This window comes from Taudactylus pleione, unplaced genomic scaffold (assembly GCF_031769625.1).
Source record: "Taudactylus pleione unplaced genomic scaffold, aTauple2 ptg000017l, whole genome shotgun sequence".
Classification (NCBI taxonomy): Eukaryota; Metazoa; Chordata; class Amphibia; order Anura; family Myobatrachidae; genus Taudactylus; species Taudactylus pleione.
This window is the reverse complement of record NW_028284419.1, coordinates 7212164-7234380: the sequence shown is the minus strand read 5'-3', so window position 1 is coordinate 7234380 and position 22217 is coordinate 7212164. Positions and strand designations below refer to the sequence as shown.

The 22217-nt window shown below is 38.8% G+C and overlaps 1 protein-coding gene across 2 annotated transcripts in view; it reads right to left on the bottom strand.

Moving 5' to 3' along the window:
* Positions 1 to 22217, bottom strand: part of LOC148540774 (dimethylaniline monooxygenase [N-oxide-forming] 2-like) — a 121589-nt gene that overhangs the window by 3760 nt on the left and 95612 nt on the right. For both annotated transcript variants that reach the window (XM_088482021.1, XM_088482012.1), the window contains exons 2-8: positions 21811 to 21950; positions 21508 to 21696; positions 19271 to 19433; positions 14670 to 14812; positions 12744 to 12940; positions 9270 to 9625; positions 9101 to 9173 (exon numbers count right to left, since the gene is read on the bottom strand). In XM_088482021.1, the coding sequence (XP_088338147.1) occupies positions 9101 to 9173; positions 9270 to 9625; positions 12744 to 12940; positions 14670 to 14812; positions 19271 to 19433; positions 21508 to 21696; positions 21811 to 21942 (1253 nt within the window). In that variant the 5' untranslated portion in view covers positions 21943 to 21950. The remainder of the gene's footprint in view (positions 1 to 9100; positions 9174 to 9269; positions 9626 to 12743; positions 12941 to 14669; positions 14813 to 19270; positions 19434 to 21507; positions 21697 to 21810; positions 21951 to 22217) is intronic.

Here is a 22217-nt window from a genome sequence, read left to right as displayed (position 1 = left end):
AGTGTATAACAAACTTTTATAAATTGTATTGTATCATTATTTTTTTATTTTATGAGTGTTTGGTTTTATATGTATATATGTTTGAAATATATTTAAATTGACGATTACATGCACCTGTTAATTGAGTGTTACCAGCACTGCAGGGGTTAAGGGTGTATCACTTAGGTGAACACCTTTGCATATACAGTACATTTCTACAGTGAGTAGGTTTCAACATTTTCCTTATAATCTACATTAGATACAATTATCAAGTAATTACTGAACCTAAAAAGAAAAAAACAAACTAACAAAAAAAGTATGACAGAGCGGAAAGAAAACACTTCAATATAATTACAGCTTTGTCTGAGAAGCTCTTGAAACTTGTACATACAGAGATGTAGCATGTGATAAAGTAGCACCCCACATGTAATGATGCTTTTATTGTAATGCACGGTGGAGATGTATGAATTCAAATGGATTGTGTCTACACATAAATGCTGGCATACCAAGGATAAATACATAAGGAATAGATGCAGGAAACTGCTCTATTGTCAGCTATGTGATACGTGTCTCCACTGCAGAATACAAATCTTAGTTGGAGAATAAAATCAATATGATCCATACACTAAAGCAATATTCTGAAGTTGGCAGAGGACTTAAAACAAAGATGAGTAGAGGGTGTGGCCTGACAAGCAAATATGACAGACGAAGCTCCTCTACCAGGAAATACCGTAAAATATAACATTATTGAGGCATCCCACTCTGCAAAGTAGCTAAATCACTACTAATGATACCTAAAATGAAGCAGCCCCAAGGCTGTACACTCAGAGAGCTACAAGACCTTTACAAATTGGGGCCCCATTGCTGCCAGTCTGCCTTTGCACTTCTACTTACAAAAAGTGAGCTCAAAGATTAAGAGCTCATTGGAAGTGCCCTCAATCTTCCTATGAGATTCCTGTGCTTCCTATGAGATTCCTGTGCTTCCTATGAGCACTTCCAATGAGATTAAGAGCTCATTGGAAGTGCCCTCAATCTTCCTAACTACTCTACTCTTATTTCTACTGAAAGGCACAACAATCCTGTGAGCACCTGTCCTGCAGCAGCACAGCTCCAAAGCGCTCTCCCCATTAACAAAATGCAAATTGAATGCACAGAAGAGAAATCTAAATCACATTTGGTGTGACCACCCTTTGCCTTCAAAACAGCATAAATTCTTCTAAGTACATTTGCACACAGTTCTTGAAGAAACTCAGCAGGGAGTCCAAACATCTTGGATAATTAAGCACAGATCTTCTGTGGATGTAGGCTTGCTCAAATCCTTCTGTCTCTTCATGTAATCCCAGACAGACTCAATGATGTTGAGATCAGGGATCTGTGGGGGCCATATCATCATTTCCAGGTCTCCTTGTTCTTCTTTACACTGAAGATAGTTCTTTTTGACATTGGCTGTATATTGGGTTCGTTATCCTGCTGCAGAATAAATTTTGAGCCAATCAGATGTCTCCCTTATGGTCCCAGGAGATCTGAGAGGATATCATCCTCAAAGTTACCGTTTCATGCTGAGGTGAGCTGTTTGGACCCAAGTGGGGAATATACCACGGCACCCTCAGGGTAACATACACACTCTATTTCATTTCTATTCCTAATACTCCTGTGCCATATTATTTGGAACATTTTCTTTATTAACTTGTGGATCGGACATTGCTGATATTTTTGGATTGGGCGAGACTTTTATCCATTATACATTGTCTCTCACTATATGGACTGACACATATCAGGGAAGTTATATTGAAAGAACTTTCACTATCCCAAATTATTTTAGCATTATTTTTATGATGATTACATTTGGATTACCCAGACTGGGAAGGTAACGCTCTATAGGGGGAGTGGATTAATAACCCTATATGTACAACAGTGTGCCTTGCTTTAAAGGTCATTTATGGTACGCATCCATTTGTGTGTTTTAAACATTAATAAAATTGTGAAGATTTTACACTATTACGGCAACCCTCTTTTGTTTTGCATGTGTGCACATTTGAAAAGTCTACACAGAGGAGGTTTTGCCTTGGATGAAAAAATTTAATCACAGCTTGGAGTGACGACTTGATATTACTGAAGTTATGGTGAATTACTGGGAATTATTTTAACTTTTCTGACACAGTGATATTGATGCAGTAGTATTGAACTGGGACTGATTCGGTGGTGTAATAACATCACACACAGATAATTGACTCAGAGATATTTGGTCTGAAAAACTGTCCATCATTCCATTAGGAGCGCTTGGGAACAGTCTCTTTTTTTCTTGGTATACTACGGCTGTGATCTGTGAAAATCACTTTGGTTCCCTGGCAGCACTATTTAACGTGGATCGCTATTGTTTTATATTGATTTACCTTTCTAATACTGTACTCAAAGAGGAGCATCCTTCCACCACTTGTGCACTCTCTGCAAATGTGGGGATGAGTAGCACAAGTCAACATGCTGATATTGAGGATGCTACAATGGAAGTACACCAGGATGAGGAGGATATTTGTGTAGCTGATGCTAATAAGGACGTTGATGATGAGGATGTTGTTGAAGAGGATGTTGTTAATGCGGATGTTGCTAATGACGATGTTGTTTGTGTAAATCAGGCACCAGTTGAAACAGTTGTTGCCCATGTTAAAAGACCATTGTCATGCCTGGGCATGAGACATAAAATCCACTTCTTATGTGTGAAATTATTCCTACCCATATCCAGACATTGTCAAGCCATCTGTAGCCTTTGTAAAGCCAGAGTAAGTAGAGAGAGGGATCATAACCATCTAGGAACCTCCTTCCTGTTACGTAATTTTCAGCAAATTTAGGGAATGTTTTTGGAAACATCAGAAACTGGTGCTAAAAATATAACAACAACAGACAGTACAACATTGCTCCCTTCTCTCAGCTAGATCCCAGCACCTGCAATCATTACCGCAAACATCTTCATCAACAATATCCTAATGTTTGGAGGTAGTTCTGCATACAGGATAAGGTTGGGTGACTCTTCCCTTGTCCAAGATTCCTCAGAAGAATCATTGAGCACTAGACCTATTGCTGCTGCTGGAGGTGGATCTTCATCCAGAAAGGAACCAAGAAGACTACTACTAGTAGTAGTTTATAAAAACAATTGACTGTTAAACAATTCTTTGATAGAGGAAGCTGCTGCTGGAGGTGGATCTTCATCCAGAAAGGAACCAAGAAGACTACTACTAGTAGTAGTTTATAAAAACAATTGACTGTTAAACAATTCTTTGATAGAGGAAGCAAGTATGACAGCTGTCAGTCATGACAACTGTGTTAGTATTAGATGGTGAAATAATAGTAATTGAGGATGATAGTGTGAAGGAAGTGCAAAAGTAGGATGAGGGGGATATTTGTGTCCACATGCCAACACCTTCATCATCAACCTCCTCCTTAATAATATGATGCAAGTCGTTCCAAAAAATTGTTTTGTGGGGGCCCAAACAAACCAATCACTTCAGCCACAAAAGTGTCTGTCCTTGTTGCTAAAGTGCTCGGTTTGTTAAGTGTGCATGTTCTTTAAAATATCCAACATAAGAGTGGTTTGGAGGGCCCAACGACAATTCCACCTTGTACCTTTTTTACTTTGCATTAAGCGCAGTTTGGGGCATTGCTGACTGACATTTTTATAGTTTATTAAACTGCAATCATGTCTGCCACTGCTGTGTGGTAATGCTTCATAGATTTCCTATATTTTTTTAAACTGCCTTGCGGTTGTGCTGCTGCTCTGTCCCTTACTTTAGCCAACCAGCATGCTGCAACCTTTGGCCTATATTGGTGAAAAGTATTGAAAACAAAATTCTGAGCTGTGAGGTGGTTAAAATTGACTGAAACTGCCTGAAAATAATTGTTATTAGGGTTAATAATCTTGTAGGAACAAAAACAGGCCCAAATTATGTGATTTTAGCTGTTTGGTTTAAGGTGCAGATTCCATGCTCCAGATGGCACTCTGATTACTTGTGTCCTTGGAACATGCACAGTCATTGGAGTGGAGCATCAGCAATGGAGGAACCCAGGAAGCTTCTATCACTACTTGCCATCTAATTTCAAATAAAAAGTGGTTTCCCAAATCATCATTGTAGCAGTTTAGCCTCTTGATATAGATTTACAATGAAGGAAAATCACCTTGCTGAAGAAGCTCCTCTGCCTCAGACACCACAAAAAGTGACCCACACCAACCACCATGAATGAAATGGGCAACTGTTACCAAGGGCAATAGTTCCCAACTTTTGTTCTTGACCAAACAAAGGTTCTCTGTTAACTTTATTCAATTTTTTTTAATTGCTTGAGGCTAGAACAACTAGCCTAAACCTGAGACTACATATTCTACACCACAGTCCATGTGACTAAATAATAATCCTGCTCAACCATAATCTAGTTATAAATTTGAATTCATTTTATGTCCATTAGCTAATGTGTTCTAACCATGCCTCCTTATCTATATCTAGGACATTACATCTCAACTACAGAAAGGGCTCATTGGAGAACACTTCTCAATGATCTTATTGACACATTCCCAGCTGCTCTTTGGACAGCACATAACACTTTCCTGAGGGGACACCTAATCAGTATGGTCTCTAAACAGAAGATAACCTAACTAAACAACTTGTCCATTCAACTGCAACCTTTAAAAGCAAAGCATAATCTCAACTTTCTATTATTGAGATCTGAGGGCCTGATTCAGAGCCGGACGCTATTTGCGCTCGCTCATCCAGAAAAAGGGGCTGGCTATTTAAATTGACCGTTCACTCTTTGCGGTCTTTTGACGCCTCTATGTCTGAACGAGCGAACAAAACATGCGGACGTTTTTTGTAAAAAACGCCCCCTGGCCGCTCGCATCATACGTCATCTCCGCTATTTATTAGATTAATCGAGTACATCGAAAGGCGAATGAACTGCTCGCTATTCTTGTGGTAGCATTTTCCTACCGCAATCATGCGAGCAGTTCTGGCTAAAAGACACCCAACTGACTTGGTCGATGACACTGCTTTGTTAATTATGCACACCCATTAAACGCCCATTTTGACCGTTTGGCACGCCTGCGTTCGGATGTCCACTCCCCGTTTTCAAGCACCATCCCTTGTTACCACCCACAAACGCCTCATCCTATCACTCAAATTAGCAGGCATTCGCTATATTGCGAGCACACGATTTCTGACCGCACTGACTGGTTTGCGCATGCGTACTAATACCCATACGCATGCGCAGATGTGCGAACATCGCTCCGAACGAATGAGCGGCCGCTTACGAGTGGCTCTGAATCAGGCCCTTAGAGAACCCAGGGAAACATAAAAAAAAAATCTTCAAATCAATTAATACATGACCCCACAGACATTTGAACCAATACAAACTAACTATAAAAAGCTTTATAATCTCCTCTTCCGTCAGTCAATTCAATTCTTTGGTGACAATTATCTGCCTAATTTTTCCAACACTCAGAGGAATTAGAGGACCCCATAAAGAGTAAAAAAACAAACAAAATAAAAATCACAACACTCCAAATCTCCACGTCTCAAAGAAAATATCTGATCACCAGCCCCCCTTTTGAGCTGTCTGTGACTGCAGGTACTGAATAGATCTAAAAATAGGGTTAATCAGGTCTGCAATCATAGCTCCCTCACATCGACAGAGTCTCTGCAATAAATAGAGGAAATTGCAGGTGCACACTAATCAATATTGATGGGCATACACTATACAATTATCTGACAGATATCTGTCCAATCTGGCTGGTTGAAATTAATATCTGGTCATGTATGGGAGCAAATGACAATCGACCATTTACTCACAAACACTGGAAAACAGACAAAAATGGTAGTTCAGACAAATTGGTTAAAACACACAAATGTAACCAATTTAAACTATTGTTTTCTATCCGTTTTTCAGTGTTTAAAACCATATGATCTACTGCCATTTGCTCCCATAGATTACCAGGTTTTCATTCCAACCAGCCAGATTGGGCATTTATCTGACGGATAATTGTATAGTGTATGCCCAGCATAAGAATTCTGATGATCAAAATGTTTATAATACACTCCAACAATTAACATGGTTTTTTAAGTTAGGTTCTTAGAACATGTTTAGACAAAGATGTTTGCCCACCTACCACGTCATGGTGAACCTCAAAAAATGTGGGACACTAACATCCCTAATACTGATATATTAAATCAGTTTATCTAGAACTTAACTTTAATAGAGCCCATTTTAATGTGTGTACTGCAAAGTAAAGGACCCATGCCAATTAAACTCACCTGGGGCAGGTAGGAGGACTGCTAGCCCAAGAGAAGGGGTCTCACCGTCAAATGTACCCTAAACACACACACATGAAAAAGGGGTGGGGCCTGGACTGCACATCCTAATGTTAAACATAATAAGAGGTGCTACCATGCCTGAGACCTGTATTTCTACAGCAGAAAAAGGTGGAAATTGCAGCTACTGTACACACTGGAAGACAAGTCTCAGCAGTGCCACTACTTTTTCATTGGAAGTAAACTGGTGTCTTCTACATAGTAAGGTAAGTGATTTTATACACTTATTTTCCCTAATGATAGTTTATACATTAAACAGAAACGTTGGATGTAAGGTTAGCATGGTTAAGAAGTTGTTAATTAGTTGTGAGTCCTGTCAACTCTCAATGAGAACCTGCAAAATATTGTGCATTTCACCCAAAGGTGAGAACATGCCAGAAAGGGTAAAAAAACACATCATTCCTTGTCTCCCAATGAGTGTTGATAGAACCCACACATTGGCACAATTTAATCTCTGGTGTCACCACCGGGTTGCCACATTTTTTCAAATGCAATATCATCATGGGAAAGTGCAAGTGATCCCTATGCTGTCTCCAGCTATACACAACCTTGAAAATGGAAGCATTTCTTTCAACTCATAACCAATACCATACTCCATGCTCTCATCGGCTGTTCACTGCATTGCACTCGACTTACCATTCTACCACTGATGAAATGTAAACAAAGTTAGAATGTCAACAATGTATTTCTAAGGTATACCTAACCCTAATGCCAATGTCAACATTTTCCCTTTGTCAACTTTTCATGTGTTGACATTTTGACTATGTCAACATTTTAATCATGTCAACAAAATAATTGTCTACATTGTATTTTAACATTATGAATATTGACATAGTGACTGCATTCACCTGGTTTCTCCTTTAGCACACAGATGTAACATCTCTACATGTATATACAGTTATTATACAGTTTGAGGTTCAATTTGTGCTGATATCACATGAGCATTTCTAAAATGGTAATTTGTGCTACTGGTTTAACTTAATGGCTTAATGGTTTAACTCTTGATCGCAGTATTTATACTGAGTGAGAAAGAATACAGAGGACGCCAGATACATTTTGATAAAAAGTATTAGGTGAGTGCAGTGGTTCCCAAACTGTGCGCCGTGGCACCCTGGGGTGCCTCGAGACACTTGCAGGGGTGCCTCAGGTTGGTGGTCCAGCACCAAATCAAATTATTTATGGTTAATGTAATGTAAATATGTGAACAAACAGAAGTGTAAACCTGTCCACCACCACATAACTGAACCTAAGGATGACAGGAAAGCACAATTTACTTTACATTACTACTTTACTACATTTTTTTCAGAATTTCTCAATAACAAACTTAAACTTAGGAGTGCCGTGAAAACAATGCTGATACTCTAGGGTGCCGTGATTCCAAAAAGTTTTTGAACCACTGGGTTAATGCATTAATAAATAAATGAAACTGAGGCTACTAATCCATCTATGGATACCTTTTTCCTACCTAGATGGATTTTAAAAAAGAACAAAGAATTGGTGTGAGGTGGCGCTTATCAGACATAAGGCAATAAGGATTAATAACCTATTTTAATCACAATATCATAATAAAAATGCAAAATACACATATCCTAAAAAAAAACATTTACATGTACATATTAAATATCCAAACAGCAAAATTAATCTCAGCAGGGGCCTAAAAGATGCCCTATATATCCTGATTCCACACTGTACTAAACAAATAGGTGCCTGTGTTGTTTCAAATAATGGAAAGTTGATATTTATGTAGCCACAATGATTCTATATTGTAGCAGACATTGTTGCAGTAAAGTTAATACGTTACTGTATTAAATTTCTAGTGACACACTTCTAAAAGATCCTTTTTATAGAATGTCCTGACTGGATTTCATATACTCACAATCCTGTATTAGTATAATGTAGGGTTTTAAAAAAGGTTTGTGCCTGTTCTACTTTTGGAACAAATTATTTGGTCAAATAAGATAAATAACTGGCTTTACTGGATTGAGCATCTTGACAGACTATCTTTACAGGATGGGTATGAGATGCCCAACAGGGTTATAATACCAACACTTGTCGGTCAGTATTCTAACCCTCCTCTCTCCCTACCCTAACCCTCCCTACCTCCAGTGCCTAAACCTAACCTCCCCGCACCCTAAACCTAACCCTCCACCCTTAGTGCATAACCCTAACTCTCCACCTAGTGCCTAATCCCAACCCCTAACCCTCCCCCCAAACCCACTATTTACCATCGTGATTGCGGCGGACGGGATGCCGGAGCCAGGATTCTGAGATCCACATCCCTATCTATACAGCTGGCCTTATGTTTTTTACTATACTGCTCTTAAATCTTATTTTATTCAGCTATCTTTATATGATTACTTGTACATTACAGATTTTTATACCATACTTAAAAGTTGTACATAGCTAATGTTGACATTCATAAATGTCAACATGGCCACAATATCGACATTTAACATGTTTACACCAGAATGTCATCAATACATTTTAGTGTTAATTTTTGGTTTATGGTTAAGCTAAAATATGCAGAAATGGGTTTGTCTGCATTCTGGTGTCAACAGGCTAAAATGAATGTCAACATTCTGACCATCTTGACCTAATGTCTACAGTATGTTGACATTCTGAATGTCAACTTTTCATACCACACCCTATTCAAATATAGGGAGCACTACCAATTATTTTTTATGTGATGTCCATATATTTCATTAACTTGAAATTATAAACTATATTACTTGTATTAATCATTAAATAAATAAAAGCGGTTTCTTTTTTCTTACAATTTTTTTCTCTGCTGTTCATCCTTTACCATTTCTTCTTTCATTTCTTCTGCATTTGGAAGTTTGTGTAATCCTGAAAAAATATATTAACAACATATACATTTATTTAGTTGATTAAAACATTTGAGCACTTTAAATTTGTTCATTATACTATTGATCAATATTTTACCCTTAAAAAGTCTTGTAGCCCATCGGGACTGTAGTTCAGCAATGACCATAGTTGGCCCAACTGGAAGAACAAAGGAAATGAACGCTATTGTGGGCTTTTCAATGGTCAAAGGAATCATTTTTTTGTAGAAAGATCCTTTGTTATCATCAATCTTGACAACTGATTCATCCAGAAAAGGGAAACTGTAGTTATATCCTGTGGCAAATATGATAATATCAATATTGTTCACAACAGAATTGTCTTCAAAATGGGCTGATGTCTCAGCAAATGTTGTCACTCCTGCCTTCATAATAATTGAACCCGATAGAACACGGCTTGCAAACTCTTCATTTACAAGAGGCTCCTTCCACTCAATTCTATGATTAAAAAATATATTATTTTCAATAAAAAAAAAATCTAGTAATACATGTGTAAAAAAAGGTATGCAGTGTTCAATTATTCAGTGAAGCAAATTACTGTATATTTTATTAATGTCCCAATTGTAGTGAATCATGTGTAAAGGTAGTCACAAAAATATAAAAGATTCATACACTGAGATCTGGTTAAAACCCCAAGCAATAGGATGAATTCCGAATAAAATGCCATACATGTAAATAACCAAACTGAACAGATTAAGCCATTTGGCACTTGGAACAAGTGGTTATATTGCACTAGAGCTGTACAGGGCCACAACCACACTTAGCCAGACAGCAATCTGCTGACCAGATCATTTTTGGGTATGCTTGAAGATCTGATCAGATTAATTCAGGTAATTCCCAGCACAGCGATCATTTTTGACCAATCTGAACCTATTGTCCCAATTTGCAGTCACTGCTACCAATATCAGTGCTTGCGTGTCCAGCTTCAGAACTAAAACTGCAAAACTGACACTAGATAAGTACTGCTACCTTGCTTCAGTGTTACTCATTTCACTGGAATTACTCATTAACCAATGACCTCTCAATGCCTAGAATTGTATGTACCAAATAGAATTACTCATTAACCAATGACTGCTCAATTCCTAGAATTATATGTACCAAATAAACAAACTAATGCAACAATGTGCTGTTAGCATTGAAATAAATTAATACTAATTTAATCTTCTTGATATTTACCAAATTCTTATTATTCACAGTAAGTTTAAAAGAAAAATCTTGATGCATAGTGAATGTTTTCAGCTCAAAATTACTAATTTATGATGAATCCACGCAAAATATTGAAGCCATTAAAGTAAAACAAAATACAGGTTGAATCTCCCATATCCAAAATTTCGAATAATGGAATATTCAGAAATACAGAATTTTTTGAGCATGACTGAGATAGTGACACCTCTGCTTTCTGTTGGGTTAAGGTACACAAACTTAGTTTAATGCACACACATTAAAATTATTGTTTTAAATTACCTACAGGCTATGTTTATGTATAAGGTGTATATGAAACACGTGCATTCTGTGTTTAGACTTCGGTCCAATCCATAAAGATCTCATTATGGTATTCAAATATTCCAGTGAACACAGAAAAATATTATATCCAAAATACTTCTGGTCCCAAGCATTTTGTATATGGGAGACTCAACCTGTAAAATAAATACGCCGCTGAGGCTCAAAGCCTAGCATAGTAAATTGAAACTATTTCCTGTTCCTATTAGTGTTTTCCCAAATTCTGTAATTTAGTCGTAACCAGGGCTTAAAGCGGTTCTGGAGAGGTGGAGGAAGTCATCTCTCCCGCCGCCTACTCCCCACCCCCCTGCCACGCTAGTCTGACAGGCCAAAACAAGTGTGAAAACTGTTCTTTACACACACACACACACACACACTGTTGTGTATAGGAAATGGTAAAGTGAATGGCTGGGGGCCGCCTTGGCAATATATCTTAAGTTTTATTTTTCTGCCGTGCCTTTGAGTTTTTTGATGGGGTCCCTGCAAACTAGTCTATGTCACTTGGATGCCCAATGTTTTTTTTCAACCCCTATATATTGCCTTTGCTTGATTCTTTCCTTACCTATATGCTGGTTTCTCTGAAACAAGGGACCTCTGAAGAAATTGAGCCTCCCTAGGCAGACAGTGACTGGCTCTCTGTGGGACTTCTGTGCAGGGACTACTATTAGAGGTGACGGAACTCAGTTCCATCCCGTTCCTGCCCACTTTAACCCCTGGTCGTAACAGTATTGTATGTATAAAAATTTGCTGCTTAATCTACAGCAGAGGTTTTCAATGCCTGTCTTCAAGTATCACCAATAGGTCATGCTTGTATATTTCTTAAATCATGCACTATTTTGCTGGGTCAGTAATTATCCCACCTGCTTCCACAGACAGATATTCTCAAAACATGACCTGGTAGGAAAACTTGAGGTATAAGGCTGAGAACCACTGCTCTACATTCCTTTATTCCACATCACAATTTTTTCTCTAATTACTTTAGCTACAAATCTGTTGACAATGACATACACCTGCCCTTAAATTGCGGCAAATTGACCTGTTTGGCATGCCACGGAAAGTATGAAAGTACAATTCTAATCTAGTGTTACTAGTACACTATGGGGGGAATTCAATTGTTTTTTGTGCCCGGTCTAAAGGGAGTATGGGGGGTGATATTTAATTGTTTTGGCCACCTATGCCACGCCCAAATAGACCAAGGTTGGCAATGTAAAGTGGCTAAACCTGTCTACATTCCTGGTTAATGCTAGGACTTTTCCGATTTTGCCATTTTGTGCTCGCCATCCAGCAGGGTGCGAGCAGAAATCTGTGTGCCCATGGTATTCACACCTGGTTGGGCAAGAATTGAATTGCTCCACTGGGCACCCATTACTAACAGCCACGGGTGAAAACAAATGAATTTCCACCTACAAGCAATTTTGTGTGTGGCTACAATGCAAATAAGATACAAATAAGATTCAAAATTCAGAGAAAAAGTACATAAGGTATAGGGGATCACTACCCATGGCGAAGCGCCTATGTCGCGCCAAGCATCTTCTACCAAATAGCACAAAAACATGAATGAGGACAGATCTGTGTTTGCTCCTTTCATCTTATTACTCTCTTGAGTGTCTTAGGGGGAATTCAATTACAGGTGATAAGTTACCACCAGTAAAAAAGGGAGGTAGCCTTGGGCTTTATAGCCCAAAGCAATTCAATTAGCCTCCTTTTTCAACTAGGTAATGGGTGTTAACATGGGTTATCGGCCTTAACACCCAGGATAAGTGAAAACTTCACGGATTCAGGCGTTAAGTGGCTGCTATCACCCAATAATAGCACACTTATTGGGGAATTCTTTTAGGATCTCAGGAGACCCAGAAAAATAACTCCCTGATAAACGGGGCTAATTGAATAGGGTCTGGCATTCAATTAACATCTGTTAACTTAACGGATCTAATTAAATTCCCCCTTTAATTTCAGTTTAAAATAAGCAAGATTGGCATTTTTGCTACAAATTATAATTAATACTTCAAATGTGTTTGAAAATGTCTTGAAGAGCAATCACCAAACTTTAATTTACCCCTCAGGTTCTATGTTGTACATTTCATGGTCAAATTGATCGTTCATATATTTCTTCATCATCCATCTGGATATAGCTGGCGGCACAAACTTTTGGATCCACTTTCTGTAACGGCGCAGGTACAACACATCAAAAGGAAATCCTCCTTTCCCTAGACGCTGAAGAACCCATACTCCTTTTCTGGTGCTAAGGTACACCTGTAAATCATATTACATTGGTGAGATACAAGGATGTGCAGTGCCCGTTTATCTATGTCAAATGATCAAGGCTAATAGTGCAATATTAACCCAAAAAATATATATTATATATTAAACAAAAAAGTGCTAACATTATAACATATTTGTTAAAAAATACATGAATATATTAGAGATGTACGCTGACCCCCATGTTTTGGTTTTGGTTCTTGATTCATCTCTGTGTTTTGGTTTTAGTTCTGGGTTGTTGTTTTTTTAAGATTGATAAAAATGTACCGCGGAAAGATAAGACTTTGACTCGAATCTGTCCGGATCTCCTCAGGAGATCAGAACCACAACTTGGATTTTAGGAGAACTGGATCGCACCAATATATATTTGCTGCATTACCGCATATGCACCAGGCCCCAGAATGCAATACATTCCGGGGCTTGGATGCAGTGAGCAATGCCATCTTTAGCCTATGAGCTTCTAATCGCAACTCCCTGAGAAGGATCCAATCAAACCCAGCACCCCCAGTGCGGCATGTGTACTTCTGCGCATGCGCAGAAGGATGCCAGAGGGACTTCTGGGTCATAAAACTTCTGCAACTGCTTCAGTTCTCTCTCCGGCACTTGTGTCTTAAATAGACAAGCTAGTGTGCAGTGTGCACTCTGTCTTCAGCGCGATGGATGAGGTGGCATACACAGAGTGTTTGCACTGTTCAGGCGATCTGTTTAGCACTTAGCACTGTGTTTTTCAGACCTGCCAGTGGCTTGGTGCTTGTGAATAGATATTCACAAGCAACAAGCCACTAAGCACCAAGCCACCGGCAGGTCTGTAAAGCACAGTGCTAAGTGCTAAACAGATCGCCTGAACAGTGCAAACACTCTGTGTATGCCACCGCATAATTTTTGTATACTTTTAGAAGTAGGTTTTAAGAGGTTTTTTTTAAGAATTTTTTTTCTTTTTCATATTGTATTTTTGATGGCTGCCATTTTTCACTCATCACCCAATTTCTCACACATATCTTTTTACTGGCATGAAATATACCACATATATACATTCTTTCAATCATTTTTCAACCATTTTGCGACATACTATTACACGTTCACGTTAAACACACATCGCTTCCCTATTACCTATATTGTTCACTTCCTATTATTTATAAGAAGTAAGGAAGCAGCTCAAAACATTAAAGGTGCTTTATTATTATTTCTATTTACATATAATAGAAAGGGGCCACATTTATTTTCAGCACCATGCATGGAGGTTTCTAGCTCAGGAGTGGTCACATTTCCTGTACCCATGCAGTCGTGTATGTGGAGGAGAATAAAGTGTAACTATCAATGGATGTCTAAGCTTCATATTGTAGAACCACAAGTATAACACAACCCACAAATGGAGCAATGTTGTTTAGATGAACAGAGCGATCAAATATTTGTCACTTAACACATTGATTGCCTGTTCATTCTTATCTGTGCTATAGTTATAAATACCATTCCTACTCAGTGAGTTAGGTTTGATGTGCCAGATCAAGTATTTTTATTGATGTATTTAAATTAAATATGCTTTTTATGTAGATTGCACTAATCTGGAATCAAAGACTGCAAATAGGCAGGTTACAATGAACACTAAGTTAAAAAGCAAAGTACAGTATATGCTTCTCTTTGATTAGATTTAAAATAAAATTTAATAAAAACATAATTCACATGTTATACAGTATTTTAATGAAAGTCTAGTTCCATAATATACCTGTGAGGCTCGTGTACAAAGTTCGGTTGAAATATCAACTCCAGTGTTGCCCATGCCGACTATTAATATTCGTTTGTTATCAAACCCAACTGGCCTCTTGTATTCTCGACAATCTATAACTTGTCCTTTAAAATTTTCAATACCTTTATGGAAAGAAAGCAAAAATTTCCATTGTATATTATACAAGGGTGTGAATGATGGGCTAAAAATAAGTGTGTGTGTGTAATTGAAAATACCTACCCCAAATGATTGTGCAGTTACCTACGCTTGATTTTATTATTATTCAGTGGATGATAGAAAAAGCACCTCTGTTAGTGGATTCATTAAGCAATGTAACTGCCTTAGTAATTTAATTGGGAGCAGAACTTGTAATTCTTGATGAAAGGGGTAAAAAAACAAACTTGTCATTATCTTGAATAGGTTCAGAAAAAGGTTCAACTAAATTAACAGTTTTTATCACAATATATAGGGTGAATCAAAACTACCAGTGAACAAACATTTTCAGGTTTAATACAGTAATCTTAAATGTAAGTACATACAATCTTAGATTAGATCTATTGATTATGTTTTATTGATGTAAGTTATATTATTCATTTACTGGACTTAAATGTTCATTTGCTAGCATTGTGCGTTCATTCACTGGTAATTTCTACATCTCTTCTGTTATTTTGGTTGTAAAATTCTAACTATTCCTTCAGTCTTTAAACCAAAAATGTATTCCAAAAAGTATACATAGTAATAATGATGGCACATGTCTCATAGCTTTTATGTAGTATCTTCTACATACACTATCCCCTTGAATATGAGAATTACCTTAACCATTCATTCACTGGTAATTTCTACACCTCTTCTGTTATTTAGGTTGTAAAATTCTAACTACTCCTTCAATCTTTAAACCAAAAATGTATTTCAAAAAGTATACATAGTAATAATGATGGCACATGTCTCATAGTTTTTATGTAGTATCTTCTACATGGGGCCGGCCCTGTAGCAACAGTACAGCCCCTCTTCTCAGCCTGCCCCTGACTGGGAAGGAACCTTTTATGGCACGGCCACCGCACTTTGTTATTATGGCGGCGGGCAACAGCAGGCAGGCGCCGTTGGATTTGTCTGCGCCGGTGGGGTGACTGCAGCCGCGCCCATAAGCTGCAGTGCCCCGTGTGATCGCCCTGCTTGCCCGCCCCTAGAACCACCACTGCTTCTACATACACCATCCCCTTTAATATGAGAATTACCTTAACCATTCATTCACTGGATGATTCACCCTAACACGATAACCTCTTGGTCTGGACAAGTTGAACCAAATAGCAATATAGTTCATTCTATATGATACATAAGGTAATGCGAGGCTAAATGTACCAGTTCAAAATAAAATGCAATCTCTATGAATATTTTAAAACTTCTGCTAAACCATCTAACATATTACATCAGCCAGAATGTGTGCAACTTTAACTGGATGTGTTTCTGGAATAAGAAGATACCTGAAACGACTCCACGAGGTCTTGGATGCCCCAGGTCTTCAAGCTCCAGATAGTAAGAACTTATTATCTTAGATATTGCAGGAAGAACTTAGTAGACAGAACAGGAGACTGACAGATATAGTATTGAAACAGATGCATTAAGTGCTAGATACAAACAGGGAAGGTACAGTATGAGGAAAGAAATACTGTGCAAAGTCAAGATAATGTCATACATGGGCACTGATCACAAGTTCAAATCAGTGCTTGTGTTCCTGAATATTGTTATGCCTAAGCATTCTCTTGTAATCCATTTTGGATTACAAGAGAATGCCACATTACTACCAAACCTCCAAGCTAGTTATGTTAATGTGAAATGACCTGTGTGCAGATGGTAGCAAAGCCCAAACCACTTTCCTCCTGATGACGATTGGCTGGGTGCATTTCCAGCACCAAACCTAACCATACAAAACAGAATCCTTCTAGTTACTGTAGTTTGTCAATTGACAGATCATGAGCATGGAGCAGGCCAAACCAGAATCTAGAGTTTGAATTCAGGGCAATGTCCATTGAACAATTTTAGGTCAGGGCAGACAACAGGAAACAGTAAATCCAGTTAAGGACCAAGGTAAGGTAAAAGACAGAGATATAGGGTCTCATTCAGACCCGGTCGCAAGCGCTGAGCGCTCGCAACTGGGTCGATGTTAAAGCCCTGCGCACGCGCAGCGGCCGCACTGCGTGTGCGCATGCCGCGGAGCGAGAGAGAAATTATCTTGCTCTGGAGCTCACTACAAAAGGGGCGGCTGTCGATGTTGATCGACACCTCACACACTGTTTTGTAGGCAGGGCGGGGGCGTGGCTACACAAACGGAGGAACGCCTGCTGTTTTGTGGGTGGCCGCACTGACATCAGCAGTGATGACAGTGGGGAGCTTCCTGCTTGATCAGAGCAGGAAGCTCCCTGGGGCTTGCGGTTGCCGAGACCCAACCTTAGGGTCTCGTCGCAAGCCCCGATGGTCGTGAAATGGTCTTGACCATCATGACCATCACCCTGGTCAGTCGCTGGAGCAATGGGTGGTAACCCACAGCTTAGCTAGTGACCAGGAGGTCGCTAGCCTCTGAGTGAGGGCCATAATCCCTCTGAATGAGGGCCATAATCCAAAGGCAGTCTGAGTCACAACAGGGCAAGACTTACTGAAAGGTAGGGTCAGCACAGTGAGTCAGACTAAACTACCATCAGCAAAGGTGTACAGGAAAAGGATCCTTAAAAAATCAATAGGAGACAGGAGTTTGGAGATTCAGTCCCAGAATCACATGCACAAGAACTAAATCGGAGGCACTTGTGCTTTTACTTGAAGCTGAAGAGAAGCCATTGTCTAGCAATGAGCACAGAAGATGGTGGAGCAAAAAAAACACACATTACTTACTAGAAACACTGTCAGTCTGTATCACTTATGTGGCTAAGAGAATATGAGCAAGATGCTAGTGCAGGACATAAGGGACCCATGGTTAAACGTGAAAAGCCTGCCGAGGGACGCTTACCCGGATATAGTATAACCATCTTGGAGAAAATATCCTCCAGTGGTGCTGGGATCGAGTCCGGATGGATCCAAGTCCAACAAATCTACAAGTCCCAAATCCAAATTGGCACCACATCATCCACCATGGATCGATCAATGGGAGAAGGCCATTGGCAAGCCACATCATAGCTTCTGCCCTCTTGCTAACACAGATGTGTCCTCATACACCTAGATGCCTGGGGAGATTGAGCCGCTCCTAGAGATGTAGCATACCATATTTTACATAAAATTTTTATCTTATTCTCATCACAGATGCAGTGAAACACCACTAAAGTGTACTAGTAATGCTAGGCTGCGACTTTCACAATACAGGAATTAGTTTTAAACATGTACAAAGTCGCAGATGGAATGCAATGTAACTTGGCCTGATTAAAAGCCATGGCTGCTGCATTGTAGCACTCCAGAAACATGTTCAGACTCAGTCACACACAGATATATAAATGTTGCAGTCGAGTCATCCGGGACCTGGCAAGCTGAGAGTGTCACTTTGCTGCAACTAGACAGTGTATGAGGATACATCTGTATGAACAGGAAAAGTCCATTCCAATGGCAGAGGTCAGGAAGGCTAGAGCTCCCAGAGAGCAGGATCGGTGGCGATGAAAAAAGACCAAAGACCGCGGGATCATGTCTAAAAACTGTAGGAAGAAGAGCGATCTGCAGCAGAACCTTGACAACAGCGGCTGACTGCAACATTTAGTCAGAAAATAGTGCAGAAGTCGTGTCATGGCAAGGTGCTATTTGAAATAGAGCTTTATAAATGCTTTGTCCTCTGTTGACGCTGGACAGGTATGTACTTTTGGACAATCAGTACTTATTTGTATACCTATTATCCTACCAACAAATAGGGCATAAGGACCAAGCCTCACAATGCTGCACTTAACGGAATCTAGGCCGGACCCACACTAGGCCGTGGCCCCATACATATTGGTTGGTGTTTGTGTAGACAATAGGCCTCCAGGATTCTACTTATGTAAATTTTAGGATTTAAAAGGTGCAGGCTGCATTTCCCAAGATAGTGAACAGTAGTGTGCTCTTAGCTACATTTTGCCTTGCTGGGTCTCCTCTGTTTTTATGGTTCACTTAACCCATGTGGAATTTGTAGTTTAGATATCATTGTTAGACATTTTAGGCTAGTGGATAATGTTTGTACTGTACCTTAGGCCAGTTCAACTGAGGGGCCTACAGTATGTACTACTAGTTATTTAGTTATCCAGTTGGGAGGGCATATATTAGTCGTGTGTGTGTGTGTGTGTGTGTGTGTATGAGTGTTTATTTATATAGGGCACTGTGAAATATAGAGTATACGCTCTATTGCCCTTCTTTCTCTCTTCCAAACTCCTACTAAGATAATTATGTGAAAAAAATAAAGGATTTTTATAATGCAGAAAAAAAAAAGTTATTCACAATTTTAAATAGTTTCTAAAATGTGAAAATTAGTGCAGTTAAGAGATTAAAGACCCTATTTATCACAATGCGGATGTAATTCATTTACCCCTAAATTTGCAGTGTGAAAGTGAAAGTGGGTAACAGCAACACATTTTACATCTTTGCACTCTAAAAATTACCTTGAATGGTGTTGACTGATGACACGGGCTGCACATGTTGACCGGTGCAAACCATGACTGCATCAAAGATGTCTGTCTTTTTGTCTCCATCGGTTTCTGTAGTAATTAACCACTGCCCAGTAATAGGAAAGTCAGAAGTCTTCTCCACTCTACAAACTGCTGTCTGAGCACAAACAAACATACATAAGGGATTTCATTAGGTCAACACAGATATAGGGGTATATTTAGCAATAAAATTGATAAATGGACTGTAAATCTTAACCTGGAATAATTCCAAAAATAGAAGTTTCCGTTCTTACCAGCTTACATTATATTGGAGTCCATATAGGATCAAATTCAGTGGCCATCTATCTGCAACGCAACAGTATCCTTATTAAAAATGTTGAAGAATATCTTGCTATCCGCTGGCTTATCATTGGAATGTCGGTACCAGGATGTGCAATATATCCTTATGGCTTTTGTACTGATCTTTGTACCATGCACTTGTCCAAATTATGTAGCCCTCAGCACAAATTGATCGACGTGTTTCATAATACAAACTGGTAAGAAGGAAACTTTCTATTTGTGGAACTATTCCTGCTATAGACATCCCGTCCTTTTATCACCTAATTATTACCCTTCAATTCAGAGAAACTTCAAGTTCTGGAATAACTTTGATACAGTTGTATTCTTGATTTGCTTGGGACTCCACTGTGCTATGGTCTAATTAGGTTTATATTAGGAGAGGGGTTTGGACTGCGCACCCTAGCTACTTGTAATGGGATGTGCTGCTACCTAGCTGAGACTTAGTACTACAACACAGACAAAAAGAGCAGGTGTACCATACAACCATTAGCGTTATAATACATTTAATAATTGTACATCATAAGCGAGGTTTTTGGCATTAATTTGTCCAAAGTTATGAGCTTATCCACCAACGTCAGGGTAACCTCATTGGGTAAGTCCTTCACATAATAGGGGTTCATGTCTGTGGCGTGAGCCCAAACTAGCCTAGCCAAACCACCCCAGGGAACTACACAGTGAAGTTTTAAAGTGTTAGGCAAGTGCAGAGCCGTAACTAGACTTTTTGGTGCCCTGCGCCAGAAATAGCATTGGTGCCCCCCATTTTTCAAATATAGACATAATGCTCCCAAAAAAGGGTCATAGCCTAATGGGGAAGGGCCAGGGAAGAGATAGGGGAGGCCAGGAGATACTGGGGATGAAATAAGAGGAAGCTACAAGTGAGACTGATAATAAACAGAAAATTGACAGGCCCAAACAGCACCCGCTGCCCTGCGGTGCCCTGTGCCATGGCACAGGCCGCACTGCCCTAGTTACGGCCCTGAGCAAGTGAAAGTAGCTGCTTAGTATTAGAAATGTTAGAAAAGTGAAAAATAAATGTGTGAAAATGTTACATAAATACAAAACAAATATTTAATTAGGTTTACCGATATTTGAATTCATTCCTTATAGGGATATTAGTCTGCGTATTTTAGAAAGAAATTAGATACTAGTTTTTACATTGATAATGTCTTGTTATAGGTTTTGGGGGCTATTAAATGTATTTTATTTACCTGTTGTGGTTATGCTCTCTCAATTCTGAAAACAAAAGAATACTTTTATAGCCCAGATCTTGTTTTTGTCAGAATAATTGAAGTGCTAATACGCACACATATACACTTCTATAGGTGTTGAATCCTTTTTACCAGTGACATGTGCACAGACCCCCGTGTTCGGGTTTTGGCAAAACCACCCTCAAGTGTTCTGATTTATATTGGGTTTTGGTTTTAGATTGCCTTAAAATTCATAAAAAAACCTGCTAAATTCATGTAATTGGGACCTGTTTACATGCAATCCAAAGCAGGGATTTGTTTTTAAATCCAAGTTCAGAATTTACAGCAGACTCAGGCCAGGACTCTGTTCTGCTCGAAGCCCCAAAAGCTGTCTGAGCTGAGACTCAATTTGACTCGGAACGCCAAAGTTCTGTTGTGCACTTTGTAAATTATTGATAAATGTCTGACTAATTTCTGTTTTTACATTTGTGTGCATTCTATCACAACTCTGCTAAGAAGTTCTTGAAAATAGAGTAAATAGTATTATTGAAAACAGTAGATGTGGTTCAATTACTGCAACCTCAACATTGTTTGATGAAGAATAACATTTTAAATGCATAATAATTAGACTATGATATACCTCTCTCTATGGTTTGGGATTTCTGTAGAATATGACTAAATCTTGTTAAATATAGTATAACTTACCTTGAATTTTATATATTGCTGCAGTTTAAAATTCTCAGCATACAATTTGATGTATTCAAAATATTTGCTATTGGGTAGGAAGTTGGGAAAATCATCTGGCATTGGAAAGTCACTGAGACACATCATTTCTTTGGAAACATTGGTGACCAGGGATCGGTAGATGCTGGCTCTCCCATCCTCCACGTTATCCTAAAACATGGTTCTGTATTTTTATTTGCATAAAAAATGGACATTTTGCTGTAGATTTTTTTTATTTTTCAAATAATTAATACATTCAAGCAAATATAGGAGTTGTGTGCTCACTGTGAACCTCCAAAGGCCTCCAAGGTCATCACTTTTTTCAAAGCAGGTGGGCTCCAGTCCTTCTTCCACGCATGCTTTGATAGCTCCTAATCCAGCAATTCCAGCTCCAATGATTGCAACAGTCTTAACCATTGTGTTATCTGAAGATTAAAGAAAACATTGAACTGTATCAAACCTTCAAGAGATATAGGGGCATATGTATCATTCGCAAAGTAGACCTCTAATTTTCAGACTTGTAACGCCTATTATCATTTGAATTTGATTTTTTTCATCATATGTATCAGTGTTGAGCTGGCTTAAATGAAAATGTGATAAACTATAGCATTTTAAAAAAAAATTCCTGTATTCTTTGCAGTTTTATTACAAACATGGGAAAATAAAGTATCAGGACATACTACAATCACATA